The sequence below is a fragment of the Amblyomma mixtum genome, chromosome 2 (assembly GCF_055824585.1).
Source record: "Amblyomma mixtum isolate Tamu chromosome 2, ASM5582458v1, whole genome shotgun sequence".
NCBI lineage: Eukaryota > Metazoa > Arthropoda > Arachnida > Ixodida > Ixodidae > Amblyomma > Amblyomma mixtum.
This window is the reverse complement of record NC_143013.1, coordinates 172,427,286-172,450,952: the sequence shown is the minus strand read 5'-3', so window position 1 is coordinate 172,450,952 and position 23,667 is coordinate 172,427,286. Positions and strand designations below refer to the sequence as shown.

Here is a 23,667-nt window from a genome sequence, read left to right as displayed (position 1 = left end):
GGCAGAGAAATTATTTCTCAGGCAGTTCGGCGTCTCCAGCGAGTAGCGTCAGTTATCCGCAGCGTCTTTGAATGCAATTTCGTCTTCACTTTTTCGTTCCGCTGCTGCTTGGGCTCCTAGTGGATGGAGGCCTTGTGGAGGGTACTGGTAGATGGGTTGGTGGTAAGTAACGCTTCTGGAGGGGGGAGGATGGTGGATGCTCTTCTAGAGATTGAAAGTGTGCGGGAGCGGGTTAGTAGGGGAGGTGGATCGAGGGTGACGGTGGATGGTTGGGCAGCCTCCTAGCTAAGGTGGTGCGGTGAGGAGGCGGCTAGTGCTTCTAGGGAGCGGACGCTTCACTCGCCGAGGCTTCACACGGACGCCAGAATTTTCGCCTAGTGCCACTGGTACCGATGTCACGGTAAAACAAACTTCATCTCACTATACCCTCGCGAAAATAAAGGAAATTTCATAATTAAAGAAAGATTACATTCATAATGAAACACAACACATGGGGCAGCGCCATTGATGTGTTACGCATGAAGTAATCCGTCCTTAATGGATAACTGCACCACTTTTCCAGAATTTCGCGATATTCTAAGATTCAAATCTATATACCGCAGCCGTGGCCTTGTGGTAGAGGACCCGCTTCGGCTTCGGGAGGTGGTGGGTTCGACTCCCTCCGCCGGCCGGGTACCCACCGGTTTTCTCAAAGTGGGTGCAAGCTATGCCCCGACCTGGTGCTTGGCTTCTCAGGGTGCATGGCTTGGGAAAGGAGCCTGCGCCTTCAAATCCCGTCGCTGTGGGCTTGAAATTGATGAAGACATCTAAAAAAGGGCCACAAGTTGGGCTTCTACCGCACAAGGCGGATTTAGGGTTGCTTGACGGAGGAACTTATCTCTGATCCGTCAAGGCAACTGTGGTCTGAGACCCTTTTCGCAAGCATCTCTCCGTAGAAGAGCCGAGCACCAGGCCAGGGGAAATCTTGTTCCCATTAAAGAAACCGGTGAGTACCCGGCGGCACTGGAGATCGAACCCAGCACCTCCCGAATGCGAGGCGGATGCTCTGCCACAAGGCCACCGCTTCGGTAAAGCACGCCAAGTGTCTTTGTGCTAGCATTTGAAATAGCGATGTATTCGAGAATTAAATTTTAGGCTTCTTTTTAAAGCACCGGAGGTGTGTGGGGAAGCTTGGTGTGACGTCACGGAAGGTAAGATTTCAAATTAACGCTGCCGTCCACCATAACCTGTCATGCCTCGTCGTATGCTGCCAAAAAACGCTCGGCGGGCTTCGCCTTCGGTAACGTTGAATTTTTTCCTTCAAAGCAAGCGTTTATGCGTTGGAAATGTACAGGTACCTTCGATGACGTCACTATGTGCCGCCTCACTTGGCGCTGCGCGCTGTGGAGAAGCTCGAAGACCGTCGCGATTTTAAGCTGCGATTACGTCATCATTTCAAATGCTGGCCCGAAAGGACTTCGCATGCTTCACCTGCAATTTTCACCCGTTCGACCCGTTTAAGCTCGTCGATTTCTATCACCTATGCAGTTGCCCTTTAACCATGGCGTAACTTGGCCCATGAAGAGGGACGAACGGACATTGGCGGTACATGTAGGGCTGCAGACAGATAACTATTGGTCTCTCATGTAACGGAGTGTATTCCAAAGGTATGGAAACGAACGGCAAAGGGTAACGTGGGCGAGTAAGATTGGGAACCGTGCGGAGATAAGGCGGCCGCGGCAGGTACAGGATAAGGATGATTGGAGATAGTGAGAGAGGCATTTGTTCTGCTTTCAGCATATATTCGGCTGATGATTGCAGTAATAGCGGGAATGATGTACCGGTTTTACTGTGACGGCAGTACCAATCGCACTTGGCGAAAATGCCCGGCGTTGTCTGTGTGATGCCTCGGCGAGTTAAGCCACCCTCCTCCTGCGAAAAGAAATGAATAGGGGTGTCGAGGGATTCGTTGAGATATGATTTATAAATCACCAAGAGTCTCTGGGGCCACATAATGCATTGGGGATTGCAACTGTTTATTATTTATTATGGCTTTTTGTTGACGCGGATCTTAAAAAATTATTCTTAGGTACGAGATAATTTAGAACAAGGCAGAAAAAAACACAACCACATGTCGCCGGTGTGATCCAAACTCACGACCCAGAATATCCGGGTAAATGAAAAAAAAAACGCGTTTCTCTGCCAAGGAGTGCTAAAACACGTGTGGAATAATGGAAGCTCTGGAGAAAATATATGCGGCCGCAACCAAAACAGAGTGTCAGAGAAGTACGCAAAGTGAAAAGCCGAAAAGCAATCTCTTGCCGAGAAGGAAGTCAACTACAGAGTGAGAACGACTTTTATAACGCACCACTAACAGTTTATTGGGGGCGCACAGGAAGGCGGCAGCGCCACAGTGCGGTCCCTCACAAAGGTGGGTCAGAGTGCTACGCAGCTGCGCCACCGGACCAGCGGCGGAAGCAGCGTGTCGATTGCGAATCGCGCATAGTGAGGATCCACAGTCTCCAGGTTCTTTTGGTTTGATTACTGACTTCTTTTCTTTCTGCTCTCACTCCTCTAAATATACGGCGGCAGCTGCTCTGCCATTAAATATGCGCACAATTACGAGAATCGCCTGTCTGGAACTAGCAGTTTCAGCTTCTTGGCACGACTGTGTTTCCGACAACAGCGATATATCGCTGTAATGCACCGTTTATTACGTATGAAGCGAGTATTCACCGACATGTTTCGTGCTTTTATTCTTATGCTCATTGTACAAGCGCTAACTGACAAAATTTTCACCGCTATGTGTGCCGGCGGGACTGAACATGTACCAATGAAGTTTTCGATTATTTGCAAAGCGCATTCCGATGTCAGCAAGTCGCTGACAAGTGCATGCTTGCCGTCACGTGCTGCCAAAATACTCCCGCCATATTACCAGTAGCATAGCAATGTGAATTCCTTCAGTCACAGAGCGCGAGGGCTATAAATGCACGAGCATAATAAAGCAGCGCGCACATCACAAATGAAGCCACTTCGGAAGGGTTAACGTTTGGGCTAGTTCGTGCTCTGACATCACATTCATCTTGTTTAGCGCAAACGACAGGACGAAGACGGACGCCCGTGTTTGACTTCGTCTTTTCCTTCGTCGCGTCGTTTGCGCTAAATAAGATGAATGTGATGTCGAAGGCACTCCACATTTGCGCTTGCTTTAATCAAGTGCGACCTCTGAAAGCTTTTGATGAACTCAATAAATTATTACAGTCGTGGCAGGTGTGTAGGAGAACTAAGCACTATTTAACACGCGATGCAAAGCGGCGATTTATAGACTTGTCACAGGTCGCAGGTTCGCGCGGTCAAACCACACAACGGTACCCGACCGCGGCGGCCGCGTTTCGATGGAGGCGAAACGCAAGAGGCGCCCGTGTGCTGTGCGATTTCAGTGCACGCCAGGTGGTCGAAATTATTTCTGAGCCCTCCACTACGGCACCTCTTGCTTCCTTTCTTCTCTCAGTCCCTCCTGAGGGCGCGGTTCAGGTGTCCACCGATATTAGTGAGACAGATACTGAGCCATATCTCCCCCCCCCCCCCCCCAAAAAAAAACAATTTACCGATTTATTTACAGTTACTAAGCATCGCAACTAGCTGCAGATAAAGCTACCATTTGTTCGATCGTTGTTAGACACAATCGCGTATTTGCAGCAGTTAGAACGCGTCATGTTTTCCAAGAGCTGTTCGCCAGTCTCGATTCAACTGTACGACGTTCCTTTTTTGCGTCCTGCGCACATCGCATCCTGTCCAAGTGGCTGACACTTTCCAGGCTTTCGCACGACATCCATTGAGTGCTAGCACTTACGTCGACTACACTATAGCTCTACATAACAAAGAATACTTACAAACCTGAAGTGTAAGAGAGCGCACTAGAACACAATCACATTCGTATTCCACAGGCACCGTCGCTTTAGAACGCGACATTGCGAGCTTGGACTTTTAAAGCGAAAGCTTTACTACTTGCACTTTCAGCCTTTGCCGTTGCGCGGCGGTGCCACCACCAGCGCCTAACGCCTACGCTCTCCGCTAGGAGCGCAACAGGTGCTTTGTGACGTCACGCCGAAGACAAGGGCGACCGACTCGCGCCGTCGCAAGCCGCGGCGGTGCCACCACGGCGTGGCCTCCGCGATCGAACGCGCTTTTGAGCAACGGCGCGCGCCGCCACCGGAGCAGATCGCGGCGATAGAGTGTACTAGAATAGGTTCTAGTACACTCTAGCGGCGGCCACGACCACGGGCGCCTTACTCCTGCGCTCTCCGCTAGGAGCGCGATTGTGGCATTACGCTGAAGAGATTTAGGCTCGGCTCACATCGCTAGAAAGCAGTAGCTGTGCCAACCACCAGCGCCTTAACATTGCTTCGCGGCGATGCCGCCTACCACTAGGGAGGCTCGTCGTAATGCGCGTAAAAGAGAGCGGCGAGCTACAGAGACAGAGGAAGAGCGTGAAACAAGACTCGCTAAGCGACGTGCCCAGTATGCGGCTCGGCGAGAACGTGCGAGCTACATAGATTAGCCAAGTTATCACCACAGCAGCGCCAAGGTATACAACAAGTTCCACACAAGCGCCACAACAGCACGACTATCATGTGAGCGAGGGCGTAGCCATGGGTATTGCTTTCGCGATTTCTATGGAGAAATCGCGAAAGCAATACCCATGGCTACGCCCTCGCTCACATGATAGTCGTGCTGTCAGCAAGGCAGACGACAAGCGCGAGCAAAGGCACTTCAGAAACACCTAGAAAACGACCGTAAAGCCGTTTACGTAGACATTGGGGCCTACCCCACGCCGGGAAAGTTCTCAGTCGCTGCGATTGACCACCAACTAAAACCGGCTCTCCAAGCTTCTATCTATGCTGAAAACCCCTCCTCTGCAGAGGCTCTGGCAATAGCTATCGCCATCAAACATAAAGACCAAAGAGGAGAGTCCTCCCACGTTATAACAGACTCGCAAAAAGCCTGCCGAGACTTTCTTAATGGCAGGCTTCCCTCAAGAGCAACACAGCTACTTGGCAATCTCAGCCAAACACACAGACTAACGTGGACACCTGGTCACGAAGGACTAGCTGGAAATGAGGTAGCCAACGATCTAGCCCGAGATTTAACCCACCGGGCGGATCCTCATCCCTACCCCACGCCCATGCCTAGCACCTACGGTGACAGATTAGAATACATTCGGCTGGAGCGCAGAAAATACCCACCCCCTCACATAAAACTAGACTCCTCCGCAGCCATAGACTGGAGGAAAATTCAGACCAACACTTTCCCTAACTTGTTCATCCTACACAAGATTAGCCCCACTCAATATCAGAATACATGCCCTTGGTGTGGAGCTTGCCCTACGCTCTACCACATATCGTGGGAATGCACAACGAAACCAAAACACTTAACTGTATCCAACCCGACATATGAGCAGTGGGAGGTGGCCCTGACCAGCGAGACCCTGGATCAGCAACTTAAGTTGGTTCAGCAAGTCCGTCAGTCAGCGAAAGCCAGTGGCGCCTTGGACTAGGGGTGCCACCCAAGTTGCTCGAGCAACCTTCCTCATTTTAAATAAAAGTTTCCTCTCTCTCTCTCTCTTTCGCGATTTCCCGGCTTAACCAAGTTGAGCCACAGCCATTTTTTTTTCTGACCCGTCTAAAACATGCTTGCATATTTGCAAAACCTGACCTATAAAACGCTTCCTCTGCTCAAACCAGCTTTTTTCTACAGCCATATAAAACCAGTGGGATGAACCGAATATCCGAAATTCCCGCGGTGATTTTCTGAGTTCAGCGCCACGCAGCACGTGGTGGCACAGCTGCAAACTAGAACCGTTTGTCCAGATTTGCTTGCCTTGGCAGAAGTAGGTTTCACCTCCTCAAACATGCTTAACGGGCCTTCTAGTAACGCGCTGGCATAGCTGTAAAACCTTGGCTGTTCAAGCAGGACGCCGGGAACACGTTGCATGCTTTTTCTGGCTCGTGCGGCATATCGTACCAGTTCTCTCTTGTTCTACCCTTGCTCCAAGCATGAGACCCGCGTACGAGGTTAAAAAATGCCTGGAGAGAGCGGGCACAGGCGCTGAGCTGGTTAACGTGTCTCACGCTTCGATGGGATACCTTCTTCCACTGAATACGCGTGAGAAGCTACGAGATTAGCAGCCTCGCCTGTCTACTCTTGTGAAGCTTTGCAATTGGTTTAGGTTTGTGGGGTTTAACGTGCCAAAGCGACTCAAGCTGTGAGAGATGCCGCACTAGAGGGCTGCGGAAAATTTCGACTGCCTGTGGTTCTGTAACGTGGACTGGCATCGCACAATACACGGGCCTCTAGCATTTCGCCCACACCGAAATGCCACCGCCGCGGAAGGGACCGAAGCCGCGTGTTTCGGTTCACCAGCCAAGCACCATAACCACTGAGCCACCGAGGCGGCTGCTTCAGAGTTATTCCACAGCGCAGCTCGACGTACAGTCTTTGTCAAAAATATACAGCCCGATGGGTTTGCTTCCAAGCCTCGTAGAGGGGCACTTTAACACAATGGACAGGCCTAAGCTTGGGAGGGTTGAGGGCTTAAGTTCCTCCCGCCTTCGTGAGATGATAGCGTTGCTGAGCACGCAAAAGGAGCCGCACTGCAGGGCTCAGAAGGAGACCCCTTGGGCTGTATACTTTTGGAAAAGACTGTACGTTTTTCTCTGCAGCAGCCAGAGAGTGCTTATCTTTTAATTGGTTAGAAGAAGTTGCAAGGAAAGGCACGTTACCAGTCTCACAGTGGGCGGACACCCGGACAGACCCGGACGTAGTTGAACGCACTATGTAAAGACGTTCGATCAAAACTCGCTGAAGTTAGGCATAGACGGGGTAAAAGAGGCCGCGAGTCTCCAACCATGCTGACCAAACATCGTGCCTCCGCGGTCACGGCGCACATGCGCGCGCAGCTGCTGCAGCGTGTTCCAAATTCGGCGCAGGGTTCCCTCGTCGATGTCTGGGCACCAGGCACGCCTCATTGAGTCAGTGACTGAGCACTTCGTCCGCTTAGAAAAAAAGAAGAAACCACCGCTGTGCGCAGTCGGAAACACCAGCGGTCCTGGTAACGACGTCGACTGCGAGACCCGTCACTTTAACGAGCCACTGAGACCACTCATGCAGACTCTGTTGTATATAGGCAACTAGCAAGACTATCAATCAATCCATGAATCAAGAAGTTTATTTTGCATCAGCAAAAACGGGTAACGGGAGAAAAAGCTGCTTTGGTTGCAGCTTAACAGGACTCCAACTCTCCGTGCCGCAGTAACTTGTCCAACGCGATTTCATGAAATCAGTAGGCAGTTTAATGAAATAACAATGAGAAAACAATCTGACTAAGATAACAGTAATCGTACAGCCATTTACGCCAACGTAATTCTCAGCGAAGTTTTAATTGTGGTCTGTGGAAGCGTGTTGACAGTGCCTTTGTGTGGGATTGTGAAATATCTATTTGTGCTACGCGTATGTAATTCTGTGCATTTGGTAGCGCATACTTTATTCTTTATTTCCCGTACATTGTACGAGTAAAGCAAATCAGCCGTGTTCACTGGAGCGAAGTGGATTTGTATTCTTTGCATTTTTAAGGTTTGTAAAAAGTATTATTTTCCTTGCAGAGCACTTTTAAATAGTTACAAATGGTTGTAAGTGTACATATCTTCCTCTTTGAATATTTCAGAAAATTGTGATTAGGGCTTTAACATCCCAGAGCTGCACATTGAGTATAAAAGACGCCGTAATGGTGGGCTCCGGGTTAATTTCTATGTGGTTTGGTTTACGCTGATATTGCACCACCCAAGAGCGTTTTCGGAATTCGTGGGCGCCGCGGCTGGGATTCAATCTCGCGTCCTTGACCCAGCAGTCAGACTCCATATGTGCACCAAGCCACCGCGGCAGATCACGGTTGAGAAAAATTGTCTCTGTGTGTTTCAGAAATGAAATGTTTTCAGTGGTGCGGAGCGCTTTTTATTGTGGTGAAAAAAGTTTGTCTGTGTTCCATTTGATGGTTTACTACCTCAAACTATTGCTTAACTGTGAATCCAAATGTGCATGATATAAAACCGTTCTCCTGATTATAGGGGGCGCGCGGGAGTTGGTGTTGCAAACAACGGCAATCTTACTGAGCCTCTACCTAGAAGTTTAAGTGTGAGTGTGTCTAAAGCATTCTCAAGCTGTTTTTCTGGCATCATTGCTGCACTTTATATGACAAAACAAACTTGTAACTATTTTTGTGTTTTACAAATCTTCTCTTGCGTAAATAAGATTCAGTCTCTCGTTCTCCTAATATCTTTAAATGTCTACTGTAATTGCTCTCATAAATAAACAGCGTCCCTTCGCAACACCTAACTGAATTTGTTTTAAGCGTAATTTGTACTGGTTTATCTCTCCCTATTGGTGAGAAGCTTCTAGACAGGTTTGAATAATATAATATACCGTGAAATCCAAAGGGTCCTAATTTTTCTAGCGATATTAAGTGATTAACATGGTCGGAGGTAATCTGTATGGGGGACATGGCTAAAAATTTTGTAATAAGGGAGTAATTACTCACTGACACCCACCCGAACGCAGTCATGCGGCTACAAAGGAAAGCTATACAGCTTCCGCTGAAACACCTTAGTTAAAGAAAAATTCTTCCTCGTCCGGGGTTCGACCCCGGGACCACCGCTTCACCGGTGTAGTTCCGGTTCGAACCCGGGTTCGAACCTCGGACCAGGACTAATTTTTCTTTAACTGCGAAGTTTCAGTGGAAGCTGTATAGTTTTCCTTTGTAGCCGTATGGGTGGGCTTGGATGGATATCAATGAATAATTACTCCCTTATTACAATTCGACTCCACCTTGGGGGATTCCCTTAAACTTTGGCCTAAAAACTTTCTGTGCCTCAATATAAATCATGGTACGGAATAGCGCTAAAAAATACTTTTCTTCTAAACGTATATAAAAAGTCGACACAAAAAAGAGTTGTCAGAAAGAAAGACAGTGCTCTGACAGGAAACCTTAACCGGGTTGATCACACACTTTTCCCTTTTCCTTGCAGCAGGTGGACACACCCGAAATGGGAGGAGGCCACCAGATGGAGCGCTCGGTGAGTGATGCGTGCCTTTCAAGATTACATATGCTCCTTGTGTTGCGCTTATGCGTGTCTACAACATGCCATCTCACTCGAATTTTTTGCGATGGAAGTGAATTTACCGCCTGTAGCTGGTGTTCGTTGGCGGTGAAAATATTTATTAGGGAAAGGACAGGAGGTATGTTTGGATCACCCCGTAAGGGACCGATCCTTACAACCACTAGGTGGAGGTCCCTAGTTTGGGACCCCAGTGGCGGTAGCCGCCGCCCGGGCGCGCCCTACTTACTTGTTGGGCCTGTAAATCGTGGCAGCCGAGCAGGGTCGCCTCCCAGTCCTCCCAGGTTGGATTGGGGATGGGGGGAATAGCAGGGTTGGAGGGTCAGGCCCACACCATGTGATAGGTGTCCGAAGACACCGCACTACATTGCGGGCAGCTGCCGTTAAAGGAGGGGTCCAAATGTTTTAGTGTTGCCGGGAACAGCAATGTATTGATGAGAAGGCGGAGAAGGAGCCGTTCATCCGCCTTCTTCAGGCCTTTACATGGGCGAGGGTAAAGGTGATGACTATCTTGATAGTAGGTTGTAATATATTTGAAGGTATAGACTGGCGGCGCTGTAACCCCATAAGAGTTGAGGAGGAGCAGAGGAGGCGAATGGAAGGTCATGTCCGACATTTTCGGACAAGAATCTTGAATACTGGGAAATTGTAAGGAACTGTTATAGAAATATTGAAGCTAGCGATCCATTCTTCCGATGTGCGGAAAAATCTTTCTTTTAATCATTTTCCGTTGCTCGCATCTTGCAGTCAAGGTTGCCGTAGAAAACCAATGGGAAACAGTTTTGTCGATTGCAAAAACGTTAGTAGCAAAAAAATGCAAGCCTCCCGACGGGAGATATGCGAATATATTGATTGTTATATTTAAATCTTACAGTCTATGAAAAAAAATTGCATTCGTAAACCTTTTCTTGTTCAAAATTGATTTTGTCCAGAATTGTTGGCATGGTAGGGCCCTTCTGCATATTCCCTGTAGAATTAATCCTCGGCCACTGACCATATGTACCAGCAGCGCGAACACAACACGGGAAGAAGGAGAAGAAGGTAAAGAGCGCTGAACTTCCAACTTTTATTTGAGCAAAAGTGAACCCGCACTTTTATACACATACACTGACCATGTCAAAAACGTTAGTTGCCTTGCTCGCAACGAAGAACCGGCCGAGAAATATGCGGCTTGTGCAGATACAACTAATCGGTGTAATGATTTTGCATAAGCCGGGTAAAGATTTCCCTTTGTTGGGTTCAGCGTATTCGGCGTCGTCTGTATTATCAGTTATCCACTTATGTACGAAAACATTGCTCATAATGGGTTTTGTCCTGCGACAGATTTTACGAGACTGACTGTAATGACAACACACAACCACCGCTTGGTAAAACACGTTGCGGGGCTAATTGGTTATGCATCCCGTCCTGTCATGTCCTGTGTGTATTCGTCTTAAAAGTTAGCGCTGGTTAAATTTGAAGAAAAGAAAAAAAAACCACCGCTCGCCCGCGGCGGGCTGTTCGTCGCAGAGAACAGCCCGCAAGGAAAAGGAAGCGCTGAAGCTAACCCTCCAGTAGTAGCTTGCGTTTGTCAGAGCAGTCAACAAAAGCGACAGCAATTCACAAGGACACCTAATTGCCTTATATTTTTGGAAAAGGCCCGGGTGCGATACTTGAAGAAAGTAACTTCGATACCGATACCCGATACCCTCAGAAATTGTATTTCCGATACCGATACAAGTTACACAACCAAAAATGATTTCCGACGGAAATGCTCGATACCGTATCGTCCATACTTCGATACAGCGCTCAAATCGCCAATATTAGTAAAGCTGGTAATATGATTAGCTAAGTTAAGAAATCTGTCAGTGTATTTTTAGTTTATCTGATTTATCACAGTGTATTTGAAACGATTTAAAACATTCCGTTAAAACTTTAGCATTGCAATCAATCCATGAACCCGTTGCAACCATCACGTTCATAAGCAGCCTAGCAAAATATTTTTTTTAAGCTAATGTCCCTCATGCGCACCGATCGTTGAGCAGGTGACTACATACGGATAAACTTGAAACTGTTTCTGATGAACATCGTTTGTTACTGATGTATTTGCCGGGTGCTCCTGTATCTGCCTTGTGCTGAAAGGTCGAAGCCCCGTGTGCTTGGGAAAGCCGCACAGCTATTTCCCCAGTACTATGTTTAACAGGCGTTTGGAGTTGAACATTCTACGTTAAAACCTAGAAGGAGAACAGCTAAGAATAAAAGGGCTAAAAGTTTTTATGAGACAAAACATAATTTGCTAACCTCTGTAGTTTAGATTTTTTCTTTTTACTTTACGTAGTAAGTAACAGTATTTCCTTAAGCCACCGGTCCTAAACAGCCTCGCGATGTGTGAACGGACGGGTTTCCTTTGAAAGAAACTTGAACATAATGAACCTGCTGTAAGTTTCGAAGTCGCCCCATGCACGTCTTGCGCTGCTTCTAAGCGAGATTGTTCCGTTTATTAAAACAAAATTAGCCCCAACTAGGCCCCACCCAAACGGACAAGGCGCAGAGAAAATTTCCCCTGAGTTCTTGTGTCCAGCTCTGCCTACCAAAACCTTTAGTAAAATACGAAGGATTACGTATGACGTGAGGAGGGACCTTATAAATGTTGTCTGCGGGGCATTTTTTTATCTAGAGCGCCGGAGTGACACCTGTCAAATTGGCACAAATTGGTACTTTTGCCACAGAGCCTCAGCATGCATCAGTTCTAACGCCACATACTCGCCAAAGACTGAGGTGGAGCAAGGGGTATGGAGAAAATCGGGATGAGTTAGTACATATATCTTGCCTGCAGACTGTTGTGCCATAGAGGTGGTCCCGTTGCGCTCGCCACCCGTTTCGTGACTGAGCGTTGCCAGCTCTCTTAGCGGTAGCGAACACTCCGAGTCAGGCGTCGGTGAGACTAAGAAAACGCTTTATACATTATGTACAGGGCATAATATAGCTCAACATCGGCACGGGGGCCGAGAGCTACACAACGCGACTTTTCTCGCGCAGCGATGATCAGCGAGACACCAGCACATCACACCATCCGACTCCATTCGTGAGCAGCACTCGACTCACGGTGGGTCGGACACTCGGTCACTCTTTCCCAAGCTGTTGTTGTTGTGACTGAGAGAAGGATCAAAAGGAAAATGCACGGGCCTGCCTACTGGCTCGAGCCGAGCCACCACCGCTGCCACGTGCAGACAGAAGAAAGTTAAAAGACCAGAGGAAAGAGAAAAAGGAAAGAAGAGACGCGCGTCGCAGCAACAACTGCGTCCGCCGGAGCGGACGCTGCTCAAAAAACAGGCGGCCGAAGCCGCGCTCGCCGAAGCGAGAACAGATAGTTGCAGCGTTGGGGCTTATATAGCCTGGGGAACGGTGGCCCCTCAGAACTGGCCAATCCAAAGGCAGCACTCGACGGCAGTCCGAAAGGACCAGTCAACGATCGCGCGGGCCAACCGCTTCAAATTTTGCCGCGCGCGGTGGCGTCCGGGGAGAAGGAATCCGGCGCCTCGCTGTCTGGCCTCTTGCGACAGGTCCAGGCGTGTTGCTTGCAGATGCTTCTCCTTAGGACTCCGCTGCCGTACGGCGCAGCATCGTGGCTTGTCAGGGAGCGTTAGGGCGCATGCCTTGCGACGCAGCACCAGGGCTTGTCAAAAGGGACGCTCGTAGGAGAAAGTTAGCGGCCGGCAGAATTGGAATCCGGGCGGGTTTCCCGGCATGACAAGACGCAAACGAAGACTGTAGACTCAATAAGACATAACGCGCGCTGTTGTCACTTAAACTGCTTGGTACACGAGATCGGGGAAAAAAAACAGCCAATAAAAACCCAATAATTAAAGGGAGTGCAAAGAAGCGTGAACCTTGTAATGTCGAAAATATGGTCAGGACCGCAAGCGAGGCAAAGCGCTGAATATGACATTCCCTGTCCTTTCTTTATGTTCCTTACTCCAGCTTTGTTTCCTCACATTTTTCATCGCAAAACGCCTTACATAAAAAAAAATTGCACAGTGCTGGAAAAAATGTTGATTTTAAAATTGTGCGGCTCTGCAACGTATGGTATACATAAAAATTCTGCAGCCTAAACTAAAGGAACTACCCAAGTGCAGCCATACGGCTGCGCTTGGGTGGATGTCAAAGAGTAATTACTCCCGTACTACAAATCTACTCCACCTTGGGGGATTCCCCTAAACATTTGACCGACTAGAGAAACTACAGGTTCTGCACCTGACGCCTGCCATTCACGGGGCAAGGAGAGCATACAGCCTTTGCCAATAGTAACCAGGCTGCACGGTGAGCGTCTCAGCCCTATATTAAAACAAATTATGCCAGCCCTCAAGCTCTAAATCTCTGCATGGTAAGGAGAACCCCTGTCCTCACTTTCAGAGAACTTCTTGATCTTTAGAGAAGCCGTGAGGGCTCTACTATACGAATGAGAAGCAAACCACGGAGCCTGGTTACTTTTGGCAAAGACTGTACGTAAACGCTTCTCACCTCCAGTGTCAGAGATATCGGCACATCGCGCGGGTAGGTCGGCTACATGCTATGCGTGACGCGCCCACGCGTGTCTCGTGGAGTCGTCTTTATTCCCATTTACCTGTGACTGGGCTTCGAGTAAGTTTCGCCAACAGCTTTTTGTTTTTCTTTACCCGTGAGATACGGCCTGCGCTGACCTCATTTTAGTAGACTTTCAGAGACATTGAAGTTCACCCGAGCGCAGCCATACGGCTACAAAGGAGAGCTATACAGCTTTCTGTATAGTTTTCCTTTGTAGCCGTATGGCTGCGCTTGGGTGGATGTCAATGAGTGACTACTCCCTTATTAAAAATCTACTCCACCTTGGAGGATTCCCTTAAACATTTGACCAACTTTCAGAGATATACGCAAATACTGCGTTGCTTTCGTGAGCTCCTTGTGCATTATTGTAGCTTGGGTGGTCTGTACCAAGTTCGTTCGGCTCGGTTCCTTGTTCGGAAAGATGTCCTACGCTATCGCTACGAGTTTGAATGTAGACGGAAGGGAGCGGCGGTTGACGTCCGACAACGACAGAAGCCCAAGCATCGACGTTAGCTTCGGCAGAAGGGTGTTGTTCAGGATTTCAGATTCAGTTTCATTTCACATTTCTAAAGTACAGATTATACCAACACTTTTTGGATCCATAGCCAACGGCTAGTTCGGGTCCAAGTTCAAAAGCACTTCAACGAGAAACAGAGCGCCCGTACGGACAAATTGTTCATTTAGGTCGAATTCGAGGTCCTCTGTGGGGAAAGCCTTTGTCAGGTCGAAGGTGGTCATAACTTCGGCCTTGAAGTTCGCCTACGCCACAATAAGGCAGTGCTGCCAGCTCATGGCGTACCATACCAACGCCAGCACAGAGTACAGCACGGTTGTCACACTGAACCTGACGCCGATCTTCGCCACGTATGCCTTATGGGACCCATGACCTCATGCCAGTCTAGGTACTCACGTGTGTCATGGCCAATCCGGTACGCCGAGAGGAACACGATGACGATGTTGCACCCACATACCTAACCAGCATCCAGGACTTCTCCAGTACGATAGGGTTGTTCACGGTGGCTGCTGACTGGGCGCTGGTAGTGAGCGCCATCGAGACGACCGTAGTGAAGCCAGCGCCGCGTAGGTACATTTCGGTGAAGACTCAAGTGGCCACTACGCTTGCGACGCTCACCACGAAGAAAACTGTCATGTCTTGAGGCAAGGCGGTGGTAGCCATGGCCAGCAGGTGACCGAAAGACTTGCCTGGCAGCGGTCCCACCAGGAGAAAGGAATAGACAGTCACCCTCTCTGGCAGGGTGCCGGTAGGCCGTCCACAGGAAGGTGACCCCGAACAGTTGCTCGCCCATAATTATGGTCTCCAGGACGTGGGAGCGAGCGGAGGAGAGCGCAGTTATGTAATGCGCAAACATGGGCTACGATAAGCAGTTCATCATGCTGATCAGTATGGTCTCCACCTGGTTATGCTTTTCGGTGTCGCAAGTGCCGTACGTGGACAACATGAACAGCAGGGTGCTGAAAAGGAGACCGCCGAAGCCCAGGAGCATGCCCTGCCAGAAACGCTGCCAGGACAGGTGTTATCGCATGTAGAGCGCGCCCATGAACATGAGCACTGGGAGCTACACAACAAACAGCTCCCGGACTTGCGCGTTGGTGTCAGGCAGCAGCTTTTCCTTGAGCTCGTAGACGCTAACAAGACAGCCTGCGCCGAATCTGAGCGCCACGATGAAGGCGATGTTGATGGCGCGGCACAGGCCGGTCACGACCGTCACCAGCAGGACTATGGTGACGTTCAACTGCCCGTCGTGGAGGCTGAACTAACTCTGGTTAATGACACCGATGAGGGTGTTCATTGCGGACGCCTTGAGCAGACGGAAATATGCGGAATCTCACAAAGAACTCACTAGGCAAGAAGCCACATTATGGAGAAATATACAAGCGTGCACGCTTCCATAACCCTATTCTTCTGACTAGCGCAATACCCGACTAACACACGCCCAGCCTGCGAGGAGGTCTCCAACTTCATCCGCATGGTTTGGAACTGCCCCGAGAACATAACAGCGAGGAAGTCAGCCATGAACAGTCGGAAATGAGGCTGGTTCACACAGAGCTTCCCCTTCAGCGGCAGTTGATGGGCCAAGGCTGGGGGGCAGTCTGTACAACAATGGTTTCGCGGACTTGGGCGAACCACCCGCGTAATCGCAGCGCACCAATAAAGTTTGTGCGCCAGGGAAGAAAGATATGCCAGGGAAGAAAGTGTCGCAAGCGTGAACGCCTGCTCGTGTATCTCGTGCAAGCTCGCTCGCTCACACTGTTGTCGTTTCTGTCTTTTTGGTGTCGTCGTGCTATTTCTCTTCTCCTTCTCTGATCATGGGCGTTCATACTTTCCTTCAGCTTTTACGCTCTTCCTGGCACGCTTAATTTCCTGTTTACGTCATTTACCAATGATAGCTGCACGGGTGTTTTGGCCTGGCTGTCCTACAAAACGAGTTCGGAAGTTCTGAGCTGGTGTTCATCGTGTATGTGTCCTACTTTTTGTCCCTGATCCTTGCATAGTTCGTTTGCGTGTTTTATTTTATTTATTTCGGTATCAACGAAGTAACGAGCAATAAAGAGGGAAAGGAGCGCCCGAGAAAAAGAGGAGGTGGGAGAGAGAGGCTCTGTCGAAAAGCTAGATGCGCTTTGTACCTGAAAAAAGAAAGCAGGTTTACGACTGCTTCTTTCGCCAGCCACCCTTACACTTCCATTGAAGTCATAGGAGCAGTACCGCAGCAAAGAAGTCAACACTAACTGCCGACAATTTCCGCATTTCTTTCTATTTGTATGGAGCGCAGACACGCTCCGTTTACGTGCACGTGACGACAAGATTAGGGCGAGTCGCTTCCCGTCGTCGGCCACGCTCTCTGGCGCTCGCGCTTTCGTTCCGTTTCATAACCAAGGTGGGCTTTTACACTTCATGAGTCAGACCCAACTCGTTTACATGCGCCCACAGGGAACATTATGGAGAGCGGCAACTATGCAGTCCATCTGAATAAACGGCAGTGTAGATCTGACGCTGTGAAGGGTGGCATGAAGGCGTCCATGTGCAACAGGAAAGGCGAACCTGGAGCCGGCAAGGCTAACCACTCTGTTTACACAGTGCCCGTTTCAGCAGGAAAATAGTAGAAAGTAGTGTGAGGCGCGAGGGAAAACCGGTCTCCTCCAACTGCTTCGCATGCGTTGTTTTGTGACCGCGCCGTCGACTCGCAGGTCTAATAATAGCAGCGCGCACCTTTCGCAGAGGTCTCATTCAAAGCCTGCTGAAGGCCATCGCCGCGCGAATTTTGTTCCGGGTTTTGGGCGTGCCGGTTTGAGGACGCCGCCGCAGCTTTTGCTTAGTTACTCAATGAAGTGGGGATAAAGTAGCGAGCGCGCTGGTGACGCGCTAAACAAATAGCGTCACGTCTGGACACTGGAAGTCCCAAGTGGAAACTCGAGTAGACGTGGCTTCCTTATTCGTATGTGACGTACCTAAGACTCAGCTCGTTCATACTTCTGTCGTGGCTACGCTGTGGTCATGGGCGTGACCATACAGTCCGCATATGTGGGCCACTTCTTGCCGGCTGCAGAGAAAAACATGGGACGCACTCTTCACATTCGCTGATGTTTGAATGAGCCGCGGCGGCCGCATTTCTGTGGAGGCGAGATGCAAAACACGCCCGCGTGCTGTGCGATGTTGGCTCAAGTTCAGGTTTATTAGCATAAAAAAAGGTACAGAGCTTTGAAGGGTATATAATACAGGGAGAGGTGCCAAGGTGATGCGCTGTATTGGGACCGCTTTTGAACATCGTACTACGGTAAGAATAAGTACAAAAAAAACTATTCAACGTACATCCTCATGTTATAGATAATGTTAACTACTGACAAAATGCGGCGAGGTAATATATCAGCAAGAGAAAAAATATACATCAACACACACACAAAAAAAATCATTCTTGAGCTGAAAGCACGTAACGACCATTTAAATTAAGAAAGAGCTAGAGCATGAGTTAACACAGTAAGATAGGTTGTTGTATTGGCTAACAGCACAGAATGTCACCGCCTGCTTACTGTAGCGCGTACTTTAGGTAATAGCAAATGTTTTTATCAGCGAAACGCTTTAAGAACGAACTGAAATGCAATAATTCCAAGGTTAAATTTGATTCTTTAACTAATCGGAAGAATATGGCGTCATTTAAAAAGGGAGTGACACGAGTGCTATAGGCGCTACGTGTTATGAGCCTCACAACTTGATTTTGGATGTGTGGAAGTGGAACTAAATCAGTATGATAAAACCGCAGGAACTAAGGCAATAATTCTAGTGACTGCGAGCAAAGGCGCAGTAAAATGCGATTAGCATGCGTGTGGTGGAATAATGGCGCGTTCTCAGGAGAATCCGTATGTCATACGAAGTTTTCTGTTTAAATAGGTGAACATGAGCGATGAACTTAAAAGACATATCGAGCTCTCCGCTAAGGAATGTACTGTGATCACAAGAGACTATAGAATGAGAGCTGATGAAAACCGCAGTTATGTTACGTCATTCTCGTTTTGCGAGCTAGAAACCGTATACTTGGTTTTAAATGAATTATTAACCAGTTGGTTTTCCTTATGTTATCTAAGTCCTGGTCTAGTTCTTCAGTTAATGTATCGAAATTTTCATGTTAGCTGAATACAGCTTTATCCTCAGTACACCAAAAAAAAAAAATCATGTGATGATGAAAAAAGGTAGGATGGTAACTCACTAATAGCATTAATTAAAAGAACGCCAACAAAGAAGCCTTGCGGAACACCTATTTGATGATATTTGAGTTTGACTCAAAGGATGACATAGCGACGACTTACTCTCGATTGAGTAAATAGCTTCGAAGTAGTAGTGCGGGACCGCTATGCTATATGAAGTGGCTTTGATGAAAATAATTTAATGATTGATGGCATCAAGTTATTTGGTGGCATGAATAAAACGGAGTGCAACTAGTTTACACTCATCAGTTTCCTATTTACATTTATCAGTAAGTGCTATTAATGCGAGTCTAGTAGAGTACCCATGTCGAGATAAATATGTCTCGGTGATAATGAACTAAATTTGTTGAAATATTTAGAAAAAAGCATTTGAATTCATTTTTCGAATAACTTACCGGATAATTGAAGATAATGTTTCTGTTTCCTTTTTTGAATGTGGGAAATATTTTGCTTTTTTTTTAATTATTGGGCGAACATACCAGTTTTCAGTGACGTTTGCAACATGGACGAATATGTAGGCGATGATCTCATCTATTTCCTTGATACAATACGTATGGATGTTAAGGCTGCAAGTCATATGTTTTTGATTAAGAATAGCTGTACTTCAGGTTTTGTATGGTGAGAAAGGAAAAAATGAACACAGAACGTGGCGATGACATCAGTTTCTTTATGAGGTATCCGGGATGCACCAAAAAGTACGTAAATACTAAAAGCATTAGTGTCACCACGGGTTCGGTGATCACACGAGGTCGTCACCGAGTCATGACAATGAGGGGGTGGCCGTTCGATGCCCGGCGTAGCCGGTAAGCAAACGTTGTGAATGAGACAGGGGCGTGTTAAGAGGTAACAACAACAAAACAACGTTTATAGGCTCGATATGAAGAATACCACAGCTTTTACAGAGGCGTAATGGACATCCTACAAAAAAAAACCGGAAAAACACATCGCATTAAATACGCACTGAACTAAGTTATACATTGGAATAAAAACTTGGCAATACAGATCAGAACGAAAGCCAGAGCCCAATTTACAATAAAAAAATGCAATCTAATTTAAGTAAGTGAACCGGAATGTTAATTACAGTAGTCTTAAGAGAAGAATGAAAACAGAGAAATTGTGTTTTTTGGACAGTGACAGTTCTATTGTCTGTGAGCCAACGCATTGCATTCTATACGTGATTTTGGAACATACCAGGGGCTGCTTTATAGCACAGACGCTTTGCCAGTGACTTATTTTGCATATTGGAACACCGAACATTTGGAAATTGCCAGTAATATTAATACCTCACTCAGAATAGTTATCACGCCTGTTGTTCCTTCGTAAGCCTTTGTTCGGCCTGCGCAATGTGACGAAAGTGTTCCGTTGCGACTTTCGCTTCTTTCTTCGGAAGTAATTAATCTCGGGCAATTCGGTAAAATCTGTTGATTCGATGTTTTCTCCGAGTGCCACAGGTGAGTCGGAGGAGTCACAAGCCGACAAAAGTATTCAGCAAAAAGTCATTTTTTGAATTTATTTTTAAGCATAACTCTTTTAGTTAGGAATATCAAAGCTTGAAGCTAAAGTGAATGCGCATACTTTCACCACCGCGTTAAACCACGTATTTTTGTACAGACACAGCTGTAAAAGACATTTTTGAGATGATCGTGCGAGACAGGCTCTCTTATATTGTTGTGGACTAGGCACCATTACGCGGTGCCAGTTGGCAGTGGTGGGAAGAAATTTCATCGTCATCATCATCAGCAGCAGCGGCAGCCTGACTACGTCCACTGCAGGGCAAAGGCTTCTCCCATGTCTCTCCAATTAACCCTGTCCTTTGTCAGTTGCCGCCACTGTATCCCCGCAAACTTAATCTCATCCGCCCACCTAGCTTTCTGCCGTCCCCTGCTACGTTTGCTTTCTCTTGGAACCTACTCCGTTACCCTTAAGGACCAGCGGTTATCTTGCCTTCGCATTACATGCCCTGCCCAAGCCCGTTTCTCCCTCTTGATTTCGGCTATGATGTAATTAATCCGCACTTGTTCCCCCACCCACTATGCTGTCTTCCTGTTCCTTAACGTTACACCCATCATTTTTTTTCCATAGCTCGCTGCCTTGTCCTTAACTTAAGCCGAACCCTCTTTGTTAGCCTCCACGTTTCTGCCCCATAGGTGAGTACCGGTAAGATACAGTTGTGCTATACTTTTCTCTTGAGGGATATTGGTAAACTGCCATTCATGACCTGAGAGAACCTGCCATATGCACTTCACCTCATTCTCAATCTTCTAGTTATTTCTCTCTCATTACCCGTATAAGCGGCCACTACCTGCCCTAAGTAGACGTATTCCCTTACCACTTCAAGCACCTCGCCACTCACTGTGAACTGCGGTTCCCTTGCGAGACTGTTGAAGATTACTTTGGTTTCCTGCATGTTAAATACCTACCGTTCTGCTGTGCCTGTCTAACTCATTGATCATGCTTTGCAGCTCATCTCCCGTGTAACTTAGCAAGGCAATGTCATCAGCGAATTGCAGATTGCTTAGATAATCGCCATTAACTTAATCCTCAAGTGTTCCAAATTCAGGCCTCGGAATACTTCCTATAAAAAGGCGGTGAGTAGCAGTGGTGAGATCGTGTCTCCCTGCGAGACACCCTTCCTTATTGGAACTTTATTGCTGACTTCATGAAGTACTGCGGTAGCTATGCACTCGTTAGACGTCAAGGACTTGAAAAATTGCAGATCGATCAGCTTACTGGTGGTGCCTACGAGGTATTTACTAAGGTAATCGCAAACAATCAGGACAACCTTAGACTTCACTGAAACAAATGGTCAGGCAGGCCTTCGTAAAGGGTACTCGACAATAGACCATATCCACACTATCAATCAGGTGATACAATGCGCAGAGTACAACAAACCCCTGTATATAGCGTTCATTTATTACGAGAAAGCATTTGACTCAGCTGAAACCTCAGCAGCCATGCAGACATTGCAGAATCAGGGTGTAGAAGAGTGTCATGTGAAAATATAAGATATCGACAAAAAAAATCAGGTGTGTAAAAATGACGAGCTCGTACTTGAGACCTTCAAAAATTTACTTTCTCTCTTTAGTTCTCGTTGTTGATGAAGATATGAGGCTGCAAAGCTGGACTACTCTGATGTAGACGCTTACTCGCGACTACTACTTCATGCGAGACTGCTGAAGGTTACTGGAGCAACGTGACCAATCGAATAACGGGGCACAGGACGAGCGCTGGTCCTTTGTCTCGTCTTCTAAAAGTAATCAGCGGGTTATTGTAAAGGGGGTGACAAGGGGGTGATAAGGCACACCGTGAGACGTACTTTTGGACAAATTCCCTGGCGAATTTGGCCTCCCAAATCTTTTGAAGTGCACCAAAATCTCATCACACGTGTGTTTCTGTATTTCGCCTTCATATGGAAGTTTTGCTGTGACCCAGCCTGCGACCGCGTTCAGCAAAACACCTTCCGCACTCCCTATGCCACCGCAGTGTCTTCACCTCTGGAACTGTCTGTTTACCTTGCGTCAGTGTCCATATGCAGTGCCACGCACAACGCAACCCAGCAACAAGCTCTTTGTTGCGCAGTTCTGTATACCGAGTGGTGGGCTATAACTGCTCCGGTCTGCTTCCTCTCACGCAGAGTCGTGCGGCGGGGACCAAGGTGAAGGAGTCGTAGGCTGCGTCCTGGCCGTGGCGCAACACGCGGGAACCTACTCGTTCGTGACCACTACCTCCACCACCAGTCGCCGCCACCGTCACCACCTTCTGCGGGTTCCCGGCGCATGCGCGTGGCACACGCAGTCCGTTGTTGAGGCCAGCGCCGCCTGGAAGGCAGCAGCGTCGTCGCCGGTTGTTGAACAAGATGGTTGTTATAAATCGATGGTTGTAAAAGCATGAAATAGCGCACGCACTCATACACCCTTCCTCGCACGGCAGAATTCGAACGAGTCAGAGCCGAGATCGGGTTCGACGAAAATTGCGTATTACAAGTGCGTCGTTTCCGGAAGTGCTCACAGCTGGCTCACACTATATAATTTAATTATCTAATTTCGTGCGCATCAGCTGGATACAGTGTGAAATATAACAAAACTTTATATTTTAATATTGATGCGCGATTTTATATTAGAATTGTATGCCGCACAGCGCTAACAGGATGTCCCTCTCGTCACTGCTTCGAGTATACTGATAAATCGGTGAGCAGGCAGCATCCAAACTGATTTCGTAATAACTTTGAATCCCGGAGAATCTTGAGTTGCGTTTTCACGGCTGCTACTTCCCTTGAAGCAGAGGCAACCAACGATGGTATCCTGTCAAACGGCATCGAACTGATGCTCGAAAAATATCCTGCATTTGACGCGAACAAAGAAACTGGCATCGACGCGCAGTTCGGAGTTCTCTCCTTGTAGGGCCTCGCCTGAGCAACTAGCGCGGATAAAAGAAGAGGCGCTCACTTTCTCCGAATGTCATCGAATCAACCGCTGCGTACTGCCGCGCGCGAGGAGGGGCGCATGACACGCTACACACAGAGACACATAGTGAAAAAAAGCATCTTCATCATCCGCCGCCGTCTGTCTTGTCGTGTCACATATCTGTCGTGTCCCACATGGCCAGGACTGCCTCTTTAGTGCGCGTGCCCCAGCTCGTTGTGTAGCTCCCAGTGACCATTGCCAGCCAAGAGCAAATCACCCACCGCATGCGAGAACCCGGTGTCCTGCCTGTGCGCGTCGGGGCGGGGGTCCCGAGACCGGGACGTGGCGCGCGGAGCATCCAAAGTAACGTGCATGTATACCACTACGTGCTGTGTACACACTACACTTCCGACTACCGTGCACCCACTCGTTGTCGTCGCGCTCTCAGAGGAACGAATAAAGATTCTCTCCTGGTTGTCAACATGCGTCTCCTTGTCTCGTCCATTGCTCGTGGCCGGTTGTGTCACTCCGTTGCGACTGCTGATGCATGCTGTCCAACATGGAGGAAGAAAAGCTCAGGAGAGGCCCTCTCTCCATCCAATCCGTAAGCCAAAAAAAATGTGCCGGAAGTCACCTGCTTTCGCCGGGACTACTGGGAGTCTATGGCCGACGGCGCGCCAATAGTAACGTTGAGTGCAGTGGCGTCGTCTGCTGCATTGTTTGCGGCGCATGCGCAAGTGCGCTGAGACGACGACCAGGGGCGGGCTTCACATCCAAATGGCCCCTCCTGAAATCTTTCATGCTGTCCAATGATGGAATGATGTCCATCTGAC

At 48.2% G+C, this 23,667-nt stretch overlaps 1 protein-coding gene and 1 pseudogene across 2 annotated transcripts in view; one reads left to right on the top strand and one right to left on the bottom strand.

The window, feature by feature from the left end:
• Positions 1-23,315, top strand: part of LOC149361632 (uncharacterized) — a 36,339-nt gene extending 13,024 nt beyond the window's left edge. Inside the window, exons 2-3 of one of the 2 annotated variants that reach the window (XM_089569558.1) lie at positions 9,063-9,107; positions 22,066-23,315. In XM_089569558.1, coding sequence (XP_089425684.1) covers positions 9,063-9,107; positions 22,066-22,101 — 81 coding nt within the window. In that variant the 3' untranslated portion in view covers positions 22,102-23,315. Of the gene's footprint in view, positions 1-9,059; positions 9,108-22,065 lie in introns of both variants that reach the window. The other variant, XM_089569557.1, reaches the window with a different exon arrangement.
• Positions 14,139-15,523, bottom strand: LOC149361633 (uncharacterized; annotated as a pseudogene).
• Positions 23,316-23,667: the final 352 nt, after the last annotated feature.